This window comes from Atractosteus spatula, chromosome 1 (assembly GCF_055471065.1).
Source record: "Atractosteus spatula isolate fAtrSpa1 chromosome 1, fAtrSpa1.hap1, whole genome shotgun sequence".
Taxonomy (NCBI): domain Eukaryota; kingdom Metazoa; phylum Chordata; class Actinopteri; order Semionotiformes; family Lepisosteidae; genus Atractosteus; species Atractosteus spatula.
In genome coordinates, this window is record NC_142706.1 from 66,569,498 (window position 1) to 66,584,275 (window position 14,778).

A 14,778-nucleotide genomic window follows, 5' to 3' on the forward strand; every position below is an offset into this window, starting at 1 on the left:
AAAAGACAGGAACAAGACAGGATGTAGCCTGAACTGGGTGCCACTCCTTCGCAGTAGGTGTGCTCAGTCTGTACATATTTCCACATTTGATATATCCACCATCCAGTATTACACCCATCTGTAGTATTTTAATATCAGATTGAAAGGGGTAAACAAGGAAAGTTTGCTGTTTATCTAAACATATTCAATACACTGTAGAGAGAATTTGGTTCTAATATGGAAATAGAAACTGAATCAAACAAATTCTTAGGACTAGCTTAACAATTCAGTTTACAACCTGCATATGTGAAGTAGAGTAGTCTGTGTTTCCAAAGAATAAAGGACTATTTCTTAAAAGTAGCAGCTATAGTATTGTTTAAGGAAGTCAGTATTCATATATTAATTTTAAATTTTATTTTATGATATTATGATATTAACTCATCAAAGAAACAAATAAGGACTAGTTTAATATTTCAATTTCTAAAGCTTTAACAGATCTAAATGTAATTTATTTTAAATGTTATATATTTTAAATTATATAATTCTAAAAATATATTTATATAGTCTACATCTCTGCTTCATACACAAAAACATTTGTAATGCATTTGCTCTGTGTCTGCTCTTTTTGAGATATAAAAGGCTCCACTTAATAAATGTGTAAATTCGCTTTAAGTACTGCCATAAAGACATAAAGACGTATATTTGACTTTCAGAATTAATAAACAAGATTAAAGCCTAATATGTAGGATTCTGTGAAGAGACCTTCATTTTGTGTTTTCAAAAATCTGTTTAAAAATAATCAAGATTAAATGATAAATCTGCATGTGTGAATATAATTGTGGTATACTATCTTTAAACCTTCTTACATGTAGCAATTCACAGCACACACAGTGCTGCATGTAACTGGATGATGTTCCTATCATCATCATCATCATCATCATCATAATAATAATAATAATAGTAATTGTAATTTTAATGAAAACTACAATATACAGCTGTGTTTCCTATAAAATCACCTACACTAAAAAATAAGAATCAAAGTCTATCACACACTGTATTGTCTTTAAATTCCTCTTGACTGAACTGAGAAGAAACATTGACCTAAGGAGCAATGTTACAAGGCAACAGACAAAAACTGTAAAGCAAAGTAGATGAAAACTTTGAAAAATTCAGAACTACCCTGTATACTTGAATCTTATTAATCATTTTAGCCTTGCCCTCAGAGCAATTTACGGTGCATTTAGAATTTACTGTACAAAGTAAAAGAGTGTGCAAGATCATAACTTACCCCAGGCCTATTTGCCTGCAAACCACTTCAGCATCTGCATCATCCCACTGGTCATCACATACTGTGCCCCACTGACCAGAATGAAAGACTTCTACTCTGCCTTCATATTCTGAGCCTCCACCAACCAGACGAACTGGAACAAACACAGCCACTGGAGCAAAGATACATGGTTCAAATTTACTACTTCAGGCTCTATTGGGACTGGATGACTAATTTGATTAATAGGCTTTCCTTTTTTTCCTCTCTATAGCACCTAAATTAACACAAAAACAAGAATGGAATTTTATTTCCAACATCCATAAAAGTTCTGGAACGTTTGGCTAAAACCCGTCAGCATTATTATACAAGAGACGTATATTTGACATTCAGAATTAATAAACAAGATTAAAGTCTATTATATAGGATTCCGTGAAGAGACCTTTATCTTGTGTTTTTAAAAAGCTGTTTAAAAATAATCAAGATTCTACCGTATATGTGTGATAATATGTGTGATTTCTGTGTGAGCTACACTGGTATTCTGTTAATATGCCATGATATAATGAGTTAAATTAGTACAATCTCTTTAATTAAATATTATAGTGTAGTGTTTTAGTAGCTCCCCAGAGTGTCAAACAATTACGAATATGAAGTGAAATTCAGACTGAAAGAATCTATTAAATTATAGTCTTGAAAACATCTTCCACTGTGCATTACAAATTATTGTAACAGTAATTGCTCCTCAATTTAATTGTTTGTATATGTTTCAGTTTTTAGCTTCTTTACACAGCTGTGAAAAATCAGAGGCTTTTTTTAGAATGTACATCTTGAAGATAAACTGTAACTAATGAATGCCATATTTTTGTAATGTAAACATCTGCATTTAAATGTATCAATGTGTTACATTAACCCCTTATACACTTAAAGTTTAAACATATTTCAATCATAATTGTAAAATGGATAAAGAACTTGTACAGTATGACTACTTTAGTGCCTATTCTCCATAAGGAAAAAGGAAAAACTACAAAGATTTCTAGCTTTCCTAGATAAAACTAAATTCTCTGATGAAAAACATGAAATTCACCTTTTTTCATCTTTTCTGCATTTAAAATAAAACACTGAAATTATGTTTTCCCAGTCACTACTGTATGCAGAAATTAACATTGACATAAATACATTTATTGAGTAAACACTGCATTAAACACCCATATTATTGTGATGGTAGGTTCTAGGTATAGGACATTTAGAGTGGATCTTAGTTTCTTGTAATTAATTGAACAAAACCTGACAAATACAGGAAATTAAGCAGAAGCACACAGCTTTTGTGCAGAGATACATCCACCTTTATATTATATGCTTTCTCACTGCAGCATCAACACAGAGCCTTGCCAATCCTTTGTATAATACAAAAAGGGGTAAAAATGAGCACACGACATACGAGCATCCTGTGTTTGCAAAAAAACTCCTACGAAAACCAGTAAACCCATTGGGACCAGGTAGGATACAGTGGGCTCAGGTTTAAGCTTTTGTAGACAATACTTACTGTTCTAGCTTCACAAACAGCAAGTACACAATGCCAAAGTGACTCCAGCACTTACATTAAAAATCAAAACATTTTAAATCATTTACATTCGGAAATAAATGCTTTTGTTCATTAATTGAAAAAGAAAAGTCTTTAAAGAGGTTCCATGGTTTTCTTTCTTCTTTTGCAGCAAATGGATTCCTAGCATCCCCTCTGACTACACAGATTGTTTCACTGATATCGTAAATAGCTTTTATTTACATGAAATTGGTTTCAAAAAGTTCTCTCAACATTCTCTCATCATCAGCATTCAAGGTTTTAGTGGGATTTGCAAGGCTTTTTTGAGCACATTTTATTTATAATTTGCTAAAAACACATGTGCATGGGGATGAACTCCTAGAGACCACATACAGCAGGAGTGAAAAATACATTTAAATTGTCATTAAAATTCCAATGTAATAACTTTTATAAGTTTTTACATGTAATACGTTTTGTGCACGCGTGTAATTCAACACAGGCCTCTGGAGTCTAGACAGTTATTTACAACAGTACTACTTGTGGCAGGAAGCAAGACATGTGTCAATACACCAAAACAAAATAAGGAAAAATATGCAATATTTTAAAACACAGCAGCTGTTTTGTTCTTTATTTGTGGAGTATTGGAAGCCTGTTCCTTTTAAAATATTTATAGGGTTCTGTGTTAAAATTCAAAGAACACTGGTACTGTACCTCCACAATTAATTAGCTCAAAAGCATATTTCATTCTATTTTCAGAAAGAAAAATGACTAAACGATGGTACATATAACAATTACAAGCAGAGTTCATTTTCTAACAATATTTTATGATGTTCTAATTGATTCACATTGTCATTATCTTTTGGAAGGGATGAGATTCATTCACTCTCATGGCAAAGAGAAAATAACTACTGCATGAGGACTCACAGTAAAGGCCTTTTAATAACCATACGACATATAAACAATGGATAAACGTAACGCAAACTGCATCCTCTCTTTGACATGAATAGAAAGAAGGGAGATTTTCTTACCTTCCTGTGGGGTGCATGTGACAGCAGCAACTTGCCTGTTAGCACACACACCCCCATTCCACACTGTCCTCTGACACTGTAGCAGGTCCTCTTCATCACCATGACAGTGCACTGTATGCCAATGTACTGGCACCAGGGTCTGCCTGGACAGGGGGCTCTGTCTAGCTCTGCCCTTATACCTGAGAAACAAGTCCAAAGCCAGAGGGATCAAAGCTTTAAATATAACAACTTCCTCCCTGGTTGAGTCCTCGGTGTGACACCTCTAGGCTGACAAACTCGTTTAATAAATCAATCCACAAAGATTATAAATTACAAAATGAAAGACCTCACTATAACAAATTCATGCAGTTGAATGATTGATTGTATAGCCAGGTCCATACTATTTATAATATGTATTAGAAATAAACAGTGTTATTTCCAACTGGTTTACTAATTTATATAAACGTAAGAGCACAAGCAGTGCATGAATGTAAATAGACACTGCGTTAATGTTCTGGTTTTTAATTTGAAATTCTGAAGCAAATATTCAGAAGGTTCTCGCTCAGTTTAACCAACCTTGTGTTTAGTAATATTGGACAGGCCTTGAAATTAAAGCTTTAACGGTTTAACTTGTCTTTGCTATAGTCCTAGGCTTTACAGTTTTATATACTCCATACATTTTATGCAATTATAACAGCACAGCAGGTTCAAACAAGATCGTAGCCTTATCTGGACCACATTCCCCAGGAAGCTGTGAGTAATGAGCAGTAGCCCTCAATCACCTGACCAAGGAGCACTGGAACTGTGACTTTGGAGTAACTTTGGAATAGCTTAGAACACAGTCTCAGAGAGAGACTTGTATGAATGCTGTTAAGAGCAAAATCCTAATAGTTAGCAACTGTGAAGAAGCTCATTTCCAGCTAAAAATAAATAGCTAGGCTTTTGATTTTTGTTTGTGTTTATTTAATTGCCCTACACTGTAAATTGCAGTAGTTTGTGGCTGAGTTTGTCTTGTCCTGGGCCCACCTACTCTAAAGATCCCATTATGGCATGCCCACCTAGTGTGTCACCATGTATGAAGTTTTCTAGTTGAAATTATATCCTTTCTGCAAAACTGATTACATGTGTAATACAATGAAAAGGTGCATTAGAAAAACAATGGAGCAACACTAACGTATAGTCAGATAATTTCGGATATGCCGAACATGCCAGTAAAAGATAAATGATAGTCGCTGGCTTTGATATGTTAAGGAAAGTGCTTCCCTGGGGAAATCAGTTGTTTTCTGAAGGACAGAATTAGGGATTGGGAGATCTGTTGCAATATAATATGGTACCAAGGGACCTAAAAATTAGCACATCAACTGGGTTTGTCTCATTGATATCACGTCTGGAAAAAAATGCTTGGAGTGCAAATACCTTTGTGTATGAAGCTACTTGGAATGCAGGGCTGTGGTACAAGAGACTAACAGAGGTTGTTTTGTGGATGAGTATAAAGTTAATGGGCAACATATGGCTGCTGGCATTTTCTTCTTTACTATCTAGGGAAATTAGAATTCAACCCTACCATCTGTTCAAAGATAAGCAATAAAGAAAATAAATGTGGCTAAAGATATAAAGTTAAAAACTAAAATTTTAGATTGAAAACCAATGTCTAACCTTCGTTATGCTATAATGCTATTTTTGTCACATGTCTGTCATATTGCAAATCTGAGACTTGCATCAAAATGAAATTAAAGGTAGAGGAAACTGAAACTTTTTTTTTTAATTGAGGCCATTACAACTTTAAAGGTAATGCCATTGAACATTACACCAAAATTAAATTATAACAATAATTTCAGGTTAAGTTAAATGCCTTTACTAAAGAATAGTTTAAATTTTGTTATATGATTTTTAAATAAAATCAATCTTCCATTTCATCTCCTTATGGAAATACATTATTTGGAAAGAAATCATGAATGCTGATTTTTATCCAGACTTATAGATGTATTAAAAAAAACAAAGAAATTCCAGCACACCAGTATATCTCATCCAGTTGGACAAGACAGTTCCATGATATTGCTAAAATACACTGATGCACATGCTGGATGACTGAAGCAAATCTATCAGAGAAAGATGTTTCACTAATCCGGATTAGTAAGGAATCTGTTTCCATCTTGATCAAATTCCTTACCCATGTCCCAGCTGTCGACAGACTACAGCTGCATTCTCATCCCTCCAGTTGTTACTGCAGATTGTTCCCCAGACTCCATGCAAGTATACTTCAACAGTACCATCCAGCTTGGATCTCCCTCCTTGTAGCCTCACTGAACCTGAAACAAAATTAGACAGCATTTACCACTCATAAAACACAATAAATGGTGCTAGGAAATGTTCAGTTTTGTGCGGTATACTCCAGATTTAGTCATATCCCTACTGACACTGGAACAAAAACATCATAGGTTGGTCATATCCATAATTGAGATAATGGTAGAGTGAGGAGCTGTGACAATGTGCAGTAGAGTACAGGTTTATTCTATACTGAAAATGTGAAAGAAAAGCCGTGTTTGGGTTGTTAATATTTATTCATTTCCAAAAAGTAGATAAAATATATAGCATAAAAGAAATAACAATGATGTTGGCAGATTGTGTTGACCTCTGTTCCCATTTGAAACCACAAAGGGAAAGCATTATTAAGTAATTTATAAACATTATGATTAAAAATACAAAAATAGGTAGGAAAAAACACCAATGCATCATACCACAAAATAAGAATCTATAAAAGGACAACAGATTCACACAAGAGGGACAGTATACTGTATCTTGTCTGATTTGCATTCCACAGAAAACAGTGTAACCTGCTGCCCTTTATCACCTGACCGGTCATCTTTCTACAACTGGTCAGGTGACAGCTGAAGAATCAGGAAGTGGAAGCTTTCAGTACCCGTTGGCTGCTGTTGTCTAAGCAACAGAACAGAGCTTCTTACACACTGCAGCAGAGGGAAAACAGCAGCAGCAAAGAATTGTTCAAATGGCCTGTGGACATTATTTTGTGAGATCAGGGTTCAATCAGAGATCAGATTGCTTTTATTGCCAGTTAGCAGTTTAACTGGCCAGTTATTCCTAGAAGGGACATTTCAGGGATAGTTTATTTCGAGCTTGGGATGAGCTAGCTGTTGTTGGTTTTGTCTGGTTTCCTTACACTGTGAATAAAAAAGTGCTGCTATGTACAGGACTCCCGTCTCTATACTGTATATCTCTAGACTCCTCATCTTAAGATACTCACTACCACACTGTGCCCCTGGCAGTGTCATGAGTCGTCATCAAGAATTGGCCTTTTTAAGGTTTGGAGTATTCAGGATTGTTCTCAGATTAAACCATGATCTCAGTGTAATATCAGCAAATTCTGAGGAGAATGTCAGGCTATCCTGGGTCACACAGTAAGACAATGATCCTAAAACTACAAGCAGATCTACTGTACAGTATAAGAGAGGGGAGGAGAAATTTAATATGTTCGTCCAAGTCCAAGTCTGGACCTAAGCCTCTTGAAATGTTATGGCAGAACATCAGCTGTTTGTACAAAGAAACCCTCAATATCGACCTCTTAAGCTGTTCTGTATGGAAGAATAGGCCACAATACAATATGAAAAAAACCAATGCCAAAGGCTGATAAACATACAGTATACATGAAACGTCTAGTTGAATCATTGCTGCTGAAGCATCAGCCACCAGTTATTAAATCTAAGGGTTCAGGGACTTATTCACAAGAGAATGTGTGCTACTCAATCATTCTGTTAAATGATTAAAATATGCCTCATGTCTGTTATACATTGAATCATCTAAATCTCTAGTAGAACTTTCATGAAGATCTCATTATTTTTTACGACTAGAGTATGGTCTTGCCTAGGGGGTTTGCAAACTTTTCCTCTACACTGTAATTCAAGACCATTAATATAAATAAAAAAGGATAACCGTTTTAACTGCAAACTAGACCCTAATCAACATCAAGTTTGGGAAACCTAATGTTGATAAGGATAGTCCAGTACTAGTGCTAATCAAGGTATGTGAAACCAGCTCATAATGTTATGGGATTTACTGTCTCATTTTAAAAACACCATTGTTCTCTTTTTTAATTCATCCCTTGGACTTTGCTACCAAGACCACAAAAGACCAGCATGTTATTTTATACATACTGGAAAGAAACTATGAGCTGAAAATAATCTCTCTTTCAAGCTTAGACTAAACAATATAGACTGTGGGTAAAACTCAAGGGAATTCCCAGACACTATCCCTGAAACTAACACTGGTAAGGAATCTCTGACACTCAAAGTGATTTTGTGCTATTAAGCAGAATACAAGACAGCTAGCGTGCCAGTCAACCATGCTGAATTGCAGTGGTATGCCATACATTATATACACTTTCAGCTCATCCACATGTATGTGATAGCTATGGCACTTACTCATTGACAAATTTAGAAGCAAAAGGAAATGGAATCACATGCTTCAAAAACAGTCTATTTAAAGGAAAGCTTGTATTGGACTATGCAAGATAACAGAAACCACAGGAATGAAAGCAATGGTGATTTCTTAATTTACAAAACTCATCTCACTTATATCTGAGATTTACCAAAAGTGTACGTACCTGTGAAGTTCATTATTTTTTTGAATAAACAAGTATAAAAAAGACCTTTTCATCCTGATCACATACTGTATGCACAACATAAAAAGCAGTGGTCACCCTTCCGATGTAGTTCAGAAAGGAAAAGGGATCTGTTGTGTTTTCACAACTAAACAAAATCCACTCCCAGATACAAACCCAGATACAAATCCAAAAGACGCAAGGTTCACGTCTGGACCAGTTTTGAGATTGCTGATATAAAGTTCTAGGGCAGCACAGTGGCACAATGATTAGCACTGGTGCATCACAGCACTGGGGCCCTAGGTTTAAATCTGGACCTGAGGTGCTAGCTGTGTGAGTTTGTATGTTATTCCTGTGTTCGCATGTGTTTCCTCCCATATTCCAAAGACATGCTGGTAGGTTAATTGGCTTCTGGGAAAACTGGCCTAACTACAGTATGTGCATGTCTATGTCTGTGTGTGCCCTGCAATGGTCTGGTGTCCCGTCCAGGGTCTATCCTGCCTTGCGCCAGTGGCTTGGCTGAGATAGGCTCCAGCTCCCCTATGACCCTGAATTGGATGAAGCAGTTAGAAAACGGATGGCTGGATATAAAGAGCTTGTGTCTAATTAAGGACACCATACAAACAGCTGAGGAGCAAGCAGGGGTTATATTCATGAGGAAGAACAAAGGGAAAAACACAATATTTTGGTTGTGGAAATATCTTCAAGGACAGAAGTGTGGCTCCATGGTTAATGTGTTTTTTTTCTGCTTTTTGCACAGAGCTTGCACACTAACAAAGCTCAGCTTCAGGTACTCTAGACTAGTCTATAATCTTGTATATTCTAGTTCTAAAAAATAATAGGTTTATTCCATGCTGAAAAGAAAAGAAAGAAAACACAACGTTTCGGCCGTGGAGCCTTTTTTCTCATGGAATAAACCTATTACTTGTTCCTTTGCAGCTTATGCATGCTGACTCAGCTACCCACCTGCATTACTAAAAAATAATTAGATCTTCATGACAAATAAGACATATTTCATTAACATACGTCTTAAAAATATGTGAGCAATACAATCTTAAATAGTAAAAGGTGAAAGGTAAACATATCAAGTGTATCAAGTATGCATACAGAGTAATGCTCAGCTAATGTTAAGATGTCAGTGAGAAATGAGCATATTTGTTAATACAATTTAATGAAATGCCTGCTATCAAAGTATTCACTTAATTGCTATTATTTTTCCAAGGCAATTTAAGTAGCTGCATTCATTAATCAAATATCATAAACATAATGGACTGAAGTTGTAGTGAAAATATATTGTTTATTCCTGTCATAATATGTTAATTGAAGTTGTGAAAAAGTAAAAACTAAATTTTAATACACCTGCTTCAAACCTACATATGAAAGAGCTGTCTTAAGTCATTAAATATTAAAAATATTTCAACTTTATCTGAAATGTTGTTTTCTGAAATAATTATTTAAAAATAAGACTTCCAAGCATCTAGAGCTAAATATTGTTTTCAGTAACTAAAAAAAATGAAAATGCTTTATTTTCAATGATAGCTGGGAGAAACAGGACAGTAAACCCTGAAATACTTTTTTCTTTATTAATGCCCTTTTCACTGAGTATTTTGTTAATCTTAAACAGATCTTAAATTGTACTTCCCACATATTTTATCAAATACTGTAAATATAACATGTTGGTATGCTGAAATATTTTTTTTCTGTTTAGAACTGTGAAACTTAAACACCCAGCAGCATTTTCAACTGAGTTGCATACCTTGGACTTCACTCAGGATTGTAATAAAGGAGTTGACTATGTGCTTGGACTTGCTTTTCTTGTCCTTTGCACCTGACAGAGTCTGTGAAATTACAGAAGTGTATGTCTGAGGCCATTTATTAAATGACTCTGTTGTCATTTATAAAGAAGCAGCTGTTGCAAGAAGATCTGAGCCACTTGCCTAAGAAAAATAATTCTTTTTCTTATAAATTATTTTAAAAATCAGATAATAAAAGCACAGTTTACAGTTACTATTTCATTTTTTAAAAGAGTTTCTTACATGTTTTTAGTAATTTGAGTGGAGACTTGAATTTGCTTGTTTGGGGTATTCAGTCTATTGCATTCACTAGTAACCTCATTACTTGTCTTTAAAAAGGTGATGCGTAATAGTGAAATACAAAATGTCACTGCTTCATTCTTTAAGACTGAGTGTGATTGAATGTCTGAATTTTTTACCTCCTCGCAAAGAACATAATTGGTATTTAAATATTTCATATCAAATATTCATATGAATAATTATATAATATTATCTAATAAATAATTTGATCATTTCCGTGTGGAGTTGTTGTACATGTTACGTGTTTAAAACAGCTAAAGTATCACTGCTTTTTTTCAAATAAATCAGTACAACTTTGCAAATATAAATGTTCCATGTACCAGATGCCGGAGTGTTAGCAAAGAATCTGGTAAAAACAGAAAAAAACTAACAATAATAGTATCTGAAGATACTCTTTACCTCATGTCTGTAGCAAGCTTTTAAAACTATAAAAATAAACTAAAAGCTCTGCTCAACAGATAAACTATTACTGCTACTCCAGGTACAATTAAACACCAATAGAAATTTCAGCTGAGGTTTGCTTCAAGACATACTATTGTACTAAAACTGTTTGAAATATTGTATTTACCTTGTTTGCAGTCGCAGTAACCCCAGTCTATTCTTCCTCTATTGTTCCTGAAAAAACACCAAGGTCTGATCCTGCCATCGGGGTTCCTACAGAAATTGTGGCGACCCAGTCCTTTTCTAGGGTATCTCTCCTCGAAACCGGTTATATCGCTCCAGTTCATACACTTAACACCAGACTCTGTTACATCTATCGATCCGTCGTAGTAACCTGCTCTGCCTTTGCTCTGAATGCAGTCGGTAAAGGGTAGAATGAATGAGACATCAGGGCCAAAACAGCATACTCTGGTAAAAAAAACTGAAGCAATCACTGCAAGAAACCTTGACCAGCTCATGGTGCTTTTAAGGCTGTGTTCATCACTCCACTGCGATCAATCAAAGCCCTTGGATCTGTGAGCAGTACGATCTCATAAACCTGTCCATCGGATCATTACATGTCCTGTATCCAAATCCGCGAAGGAACAAAATACCGGGAGATAACTCAAGTAGATCAATTCAGATGTGCCAGAGACAACCCGTAGCGATACGCCTCCCGCATATTGATCATTCCTAACGAGAACTAAGTTTTTTTTTACTTTGAGAAAGGAGCTTTCTTCGCACTTTTTCAAAATGAATAAAAATAAGATGACACGCGTGACACGAAACAGGAGAACAAAAAGAAAACAAGTATGTTTACGTCCTGAAGAACAATTCGCAACATTGCTGAATGTTGGGTAAAGTTTAATAAGTTTAACTTATTAAATATATTTAATAAACTTTCTTTAAAATAAAATAAATTTGCCTTATACATTCCTCCAAAATACGTACAGTTTCGGTTACGTTTTCATTTGAGTAAAATGTTTAAAGAAAAATCCCTGTAAGTAAAACACTGACGCACAATTCAGCTTCAGTAGTTGTGCCAGCTGCATTATCTACAGCATCTGCATGAAGCCCATGGTAAGTCTTGAACCGTGATCAATCCATTTACAAAATTATATTTTTATTGCTTGTCAGCTTGTCCCCATGTCCTTGTCATGTACGTCCATTTAACGACGGAAAAATCAATTAGTCCAGATCTGTATGTCTGATTTTCTCTTTAGCAAAAATAATAGGTCCAAATCGGTCCACTGAAAAACTTCTCCGTTGACTGCTCCGGACTCGCACTGCCAGCAATTCATTTTCTTCCTCCAGCCACTGCCACAAAATCGCTGAGTAGCGCCCCCGACTCCAACTAGCTGTAAATTCACATCTCAAGAACACAGCCTTACAATGGTGATATTTGCTTTGCCTTCCTTTGTTTGATAGAGTATACAGACGTGTTCTGTTCCAACAAGCAACCCAAACTTTACAGAATGTGGGTATTTTAATAACTCTTTTGTATGAATCGACCTCAAAAGAGCAGGCTATTTGTCTAAAACTTGGTAATTTAGACTACATTTTTATATACTGTACAATATACCTTACCACGTTAGAATAAAATATAGTATCATGTCTTAAATTTACTGGACAGACCTGAATGAAATATCTTGCTTGATGATACAAAAAACTGAGGCTCAGTCAGAATTTTACACTCCAGTCTATAATTCAGAGCCCTAACCTCTACCGCACGCTACTACAGAGCACGGAATATTAGGAAGTACTTTAAAAATACACTTTTTTAAGCCAGAGGCTTCAAGTACTTTAGTTTATGCCAATAGATTCTAAAACATACACAATGCTAAGCAATTTCTATCCGTTTTTTTTAATTAACCTATTTAATGTATATGTCTGCAAAATTAATTTCAAAGGCCTAGGACTGGTACAGATGGATGTCAGCATATTATTATATAATATTGAAGAATCATACACTTGTAATTTATTGCAGTACTTCTACTAATAGTAGTCATTTCATTTTCTAACAGTTTACTCCTGTTGAAGATCATGGTGGTGACAGGTGGAGCAGGGCAGACCAGACTTCTCTTTCCCCAGCAACAGTCTCCAACTCCTCCCAGAGGATTCCTATGTGCTCCCAGGCCAGCCGACAGATATAAACACTCCAGTGTGACTTAGGTCTGCCCTAGGGTATCTTCCGAGTGGGCCGTGCCTGGTACACCTCCAGCAGGAGGTGCCCAGGGGAATCCTCACCACATGCCAGCAGCCATATCACTCTGCAACTCACTGGCAACCCACTGAAGCTAAGCAGGTGTGAACCTGGTCGGTGCCTGGATGGGAGACCTTCTGGGAAAAACTAAGGTTTCACCCCATCACCCAGAGAGAGCAAGCGACTCTTTTCGCTGGAGAGAACTATGACCTTAGATTTGGAGGTGCTGACCCTCATCCCATCACACTCACCTGTGAAACCTTTCCAGTGTGCACCACAGATCAAGGACAGGAGATATATGATTGGGATGCTGTTTCTCCCAGTCATGCCCCTCCAAGTCTTTCCATCATTCATCAGATGAATGTTGAAATCTCCCAGCAGGACAATGGAGTCAGTAAGTGGTGCCCACTGTCTCTAAGAAGGTACATAAGCACGACAGTCAGAGATTTCTTCTCTGCAATATGCAGTTGCACTTATTTGTTCTCATCCATCATGACAAATTCCAACTGTATGGCACCCAGCCAGGGACTTGTGAGTATCTCCACACCCACTCAGACTGTCACGGGAGCTGAATCTAACTCCCGAGGAGCGTGTTGTAAAAGACCCTATGTGTGACGGTATAATCCGGAAGTGCCTGGAGACGTCAGGGAAGGCACAGCGAGGTAAGGTCAGGATGACAGACAGGGGGCCATGACTGAGGTGATCTGGTGCATGGGGGGAGTGCAGGCGAACGAGTCCAAAGGAAGTCCAAAGGGGTAGTAAGGCGCAGTCCAAGATCCAGAAACCGGGAGATCCATCGGAGACGCAGATGGTTAGAAACAGGAACAGGAAACTGGGACCAGGAACACAAAAGGTTAAAAGCATAATGGGGCGCGGGACTCCGAGCCCCGGACTCAGAGGTTAGGACGCCGTGATGAAGCCTTTGCCCTTGGGCCACTCCTGAGCCCAGTGGTAGGCGGGCTTCCGGGCGTCCGTCTTTCAAAGCTGAGCCTGGAACTACAGAGACACTGGGCTTAAATAAGGGAAAGGCAATGAAACACAGCTGACACTAATAAAACTAAGAACATTACAAGAATGGTAGGAGCGCCCTCTAGAGGAGGGATGATGACCGTGACACAGACCAGACATGCCAGGGACAAAGACCACCCCTGATTGAGAATTGTGGTTCCAGAACCAATACTGTATATAGAGGTAAGACAGACTTTATCTAGTCTGTACTTTTCAACCTCCCATACTAGCTCTGGCTCCTTCCCCAGTGAAGTGATGTTCCGCAACCCAAGAGCCGGTTTCCAGTGCCAAAGTCTAGTCCATCATCCAGATCTTTCCCACTCCATCCCATTACCCGACCCCCATCCTTCACTTTGGGAGTGGCAAGCTTACATGGCAGCTCCATATAACCATTTTGAGCTGAGCCTGGCTGGGTTGTGTGGGTGACTCAGACACCAGGTGTTTGCCGGCAACATCACCTGGCCTGTCTCCAAGGGTGAGTCCTGGCGTCCATGGTCTGTGCAGGGTTTTCTCAGTTTGTAATGGAAAAATCATGGCAGTCTAGTGTGCAAGGTTCTTTGTCTGGCCTCTCATCTTAGACCAAGTTGCCAAGGGTAACCCTACCAGAAGCACAAAGCGCCTGACAGCATACAGTAACAGTAACAGTAAC

General features: G+C 37.1%; 1 protein-coding gene across 2 annotated transcripts in view; it reads right to left on the reverse strand.

Moving 5' to 3' along the window:
* Positions 1 to 12,241, reverse strand: part of prss12 (serine protease 12) — a 38,433-nt gene extending 26,192 nt beyond the window's left edge. For both annotated transcript variants that reach the window (XM_088910333.1, XM_088910324.1), the window contains exons 1-4: positions 11,067 to 12,241; positions 5,961 to 6,099; positions 3,812 to 3,990; positions 1,268 to 1,418 (exon numbers count right to left, since the gene is read on the reverse strand). In XM_088910333.1, coding sequence (XP_088766459.1) covers positions 1,268 to 1,418; positions 3,812 to 3,990; positions 5,961 to 6,099; positions 11,067 to 11,397 — 800 coding nt within the window. In that variant the 5' untranslated portion in view covers positions 11,398 to 12,241. The remainder of the gene's footprint in view (positions 1 to 1,267; positions 1,419 to 3,811; positions 3,991 to 5,960; positions 6,100 to 11,066) is intronic.
* Between the last annotated feature and the right edge of the window lie 2,537 nt (positions 12,242 to 14,778).